This window comes from Austrofundulus limnaeus, unplaced genomic scaffold (genome assembly GCF_001266775.1).
Source record: "Austrofundulus limnaeus strain Quisiro unplaced genomic scaffold, Austrofundulus_limnaeus-1.0 Scaffold123, whole genome shotgun sequence".
Classification (NCBI taxonomy): Eukaryota; Metazoa; Chordata; class Actinopteri; order Cyprinodontiformes; family Rivulidae; genus Austrofundulus; species Austrofundulus limnaeus.
Genome location: NW_013952525.1, coordinates 819,246 through 821,774, shown reverse-complemented (window position 1 = coordinate 821,774; position 2,529 = coordinate 819,246). Strand labels below are relative to the sequence as shown.

General features: G+C 38.0%; 1 protein-coding gene across 2 annotated transcripts in view; it reads right to left on the bottom strand.

Moving 5' to 3' along the window:
* Positions 1-518: 518 nt before the first annotated feature.
* prrc1 (proline-rich coiled-coil 1) overlaps positions 519-2,529 on the bottom strand; it is a 22,209-nt gene continuing 20,198 nt past the window's right edge. For both annotated transcript variants that reach the window (XM_014015127.1, XM_014015128.1), the window contains exons 8-9: positions 1,770-1,872; positions 519-1,666 (exon numbers count right to left, since the gene is read on the bottom strand). In XM_014015127.1, the coding sequence (XP_013870581.1) occupies positions 1,457-1,666; positions 1,770-1,872 (313 nt within the window). In that variant the 3' untranslated portion in view covers positions 519-1,456. The remainder of the gene's footprint in view (positions 1,667-1,769; positions 1,873-2,529) is intronic.

Below are 2,529 nucleotides of genomic sequence, written 5' to 3'. Positions count from 1 at the left end.
ATATATATTCTATATATACTGTATAGTGCAGTTGTAAAATGTCATCCTTATTTGTACTTTTTTTTTTACCAGCTTTTCTAAACGTTGCTTACAAACAGATTGATTCAAACGATCAATAAGTTTTGGGCAAAGATGCGGCTCAGTTTGTTTTTTAGTGTGTTGGGATGACTCTCAGCTACTACCGCACCAAGTTTTAGCCCAGTCCTTGTAAAAGTGTTCAAGTAGAAGCCATTTTTGTTTGCTGCGCTCACTTAGCAGTGGGTAACATCACTGTGGAGCAGATTAGCTTTGATCAATTACTAAAACCACATTTATGTATTTTTACTTATAAAAAGTGATTTTCACCTAAATGCCAATATGTGTAGATCTCAGCCTGACTAACTTGATAACATTAAATACCTTCAAACAGAAAACTTCTCAATGAAATCCTAATCCTGTAACCGTCTGTGATCAGGTTTATATATTCAATTCAGTTACAGCAGACAAATACTTGCAAAGTAAAGATTAAAGATACTCTGGAGTTTTAAAGTAGTTTATAAAAAAAGTTTTGATAGAAAGGAAATATTAAGGGGAAAACTTTTAGACACTTATAAGCATCAAAGTCTAAAGGTGCAACAGTTTTCTCTGATCTTAATGCCCTTAAAGATGATCCAGATTTATGTGCACACTGCACCTTTAAAAAGGTTTTAGATTAATAATCACATAATTACAAATATTTAGCATAAACAGTCATTTGAACCATGTTGTAAAGCATAAAAACATGTCCGATTTTCACTACTTTGAAAGTTTATCCATGACGACAGAATCCTGAAATACAATGTTTTACCACTAGAAATGAAAAGTGGACAGCAGGTCAACTAGAAGCTCTAAAACAATGAATTTGAAGGTTTGTATTTGGCAGTGATGTCAGGATACAGATATCTTGTTAAACAGTAAATTAGTTGTGTAACAATGGTCAGCACTTGTACAAAGTGCAGTCTAAGGTTTTGTGTGATCCAGAAAGACACAGGCGCTCCGACTGTAAACAAACCCAAACAAGATCCGCATCACATTCAGTCCAGTTACACCAGAACCATGTTGGGTTTCTACAAACCTCAATATTTAAATATTTAGTACAACTGGAATATAAAGAGTTCAGAAACAATTATCAACAGACATGAGTGATAAAATCACACTACATGATGACTACATGATTAGGAGTGATTAGGAGATTTAAAAAAAAATAAAACAGAAGATTGGTTGGAGATGTGACAGCGTTCTGTAAAACAAACTGTCAGTAAATGTTTACGGGCACAAACAAAAAGATCTTTAAAAGAAACTGCTTTTTTATTTTTTCCTGAATCAACAGAGGGTAGATGAGGAGCTACATGGATCCCAGCTGTCCCCCGGTATAATTGATCCTTTAACACATCCCCACTTCCTCCCAGCGTGTGGCAGAAAGAGGAAACACTCAGTGTCACAGAGTCCTGGGGGGCAGCTGCTGTTTGTAGATTCCAGCTAGAACTTTGGCGGCGCTCCGGATCATCTGGCGCTGGCTGGTTCCCGTCAACGACTGGTGCCAGTCCGCTCTGTTGATGTTGGGCAGACAGCGCTCCAGCACCTCGCCCACTGTGACGACCAGACCAGACCAGCGCAGGCCGTAGTCAGGAGGAGTCAGGGACTGTGCCTGCACAGGTTCAAACAGACGTCACTGAGCTCTGCCTCAACAAAAATACAGAATACTGCTGTACAAGTACAACTAATGTGCCCTGTGTGGTTTTTATATTTACCTGCTGTATGTATTCTAACGCCAGAGGAGTAGCCTGAGTGAAGACCTCAGTGCGGATGTTGTGACAAGGGTCCTCCAAGATTAAACAGCCGAGGTCAAACCACCTGAGGAAAACAAGAACATCCTGAAATTTTACCTATTAAACAGCAAAATGTCACATTTTCTCTCAAAGAATAAGAAAATGAGGCAGGCACATAAAGCATAAAACATTTAGTGTAGAAGGGACACAGTAGAACAGAGATTCTTAACCCGTGGGCCGTGAGCGCCACCTTGAGGGCCTCAAAAGAACAACAGTTTTTAACTTGGGGCCGCAGAGGGCCGTGGGACCGCACGGATTTTGAATAAGGTGCAATACACTTTCTCACCACTAGAAGCAGTAGTGCACCACTCAGGTGTTTAACAACTATTTAATATGTAGAAGAAGAACCTTAGAAACCTGCCGAGAGTGGAAATCTATTTTAAATGAAAAGTAGAAGCAAAACTGAAGGTAACTCATCAAAAAACACCAAAGTTTGTCACAAATATAAAGTGCAGCCTCTGTTCTTACCATGCAATATTTTAACAGTTCAAAACATTATCAAATAAGTTGCAGATACAACTATGTTTTAATTTGCACTTTAAATTAATTTTTGTAGTTTATTTTTAAACATTTTGAATGTGTTTTAAAGACATTTTAAACTTGTCAAAAAGCTGTTACTGTTATTGTTTGTCACTAATATGAAGAGCAGCTTCTGGTTGTAAAAGTTTAAAAAAGGCTTTAT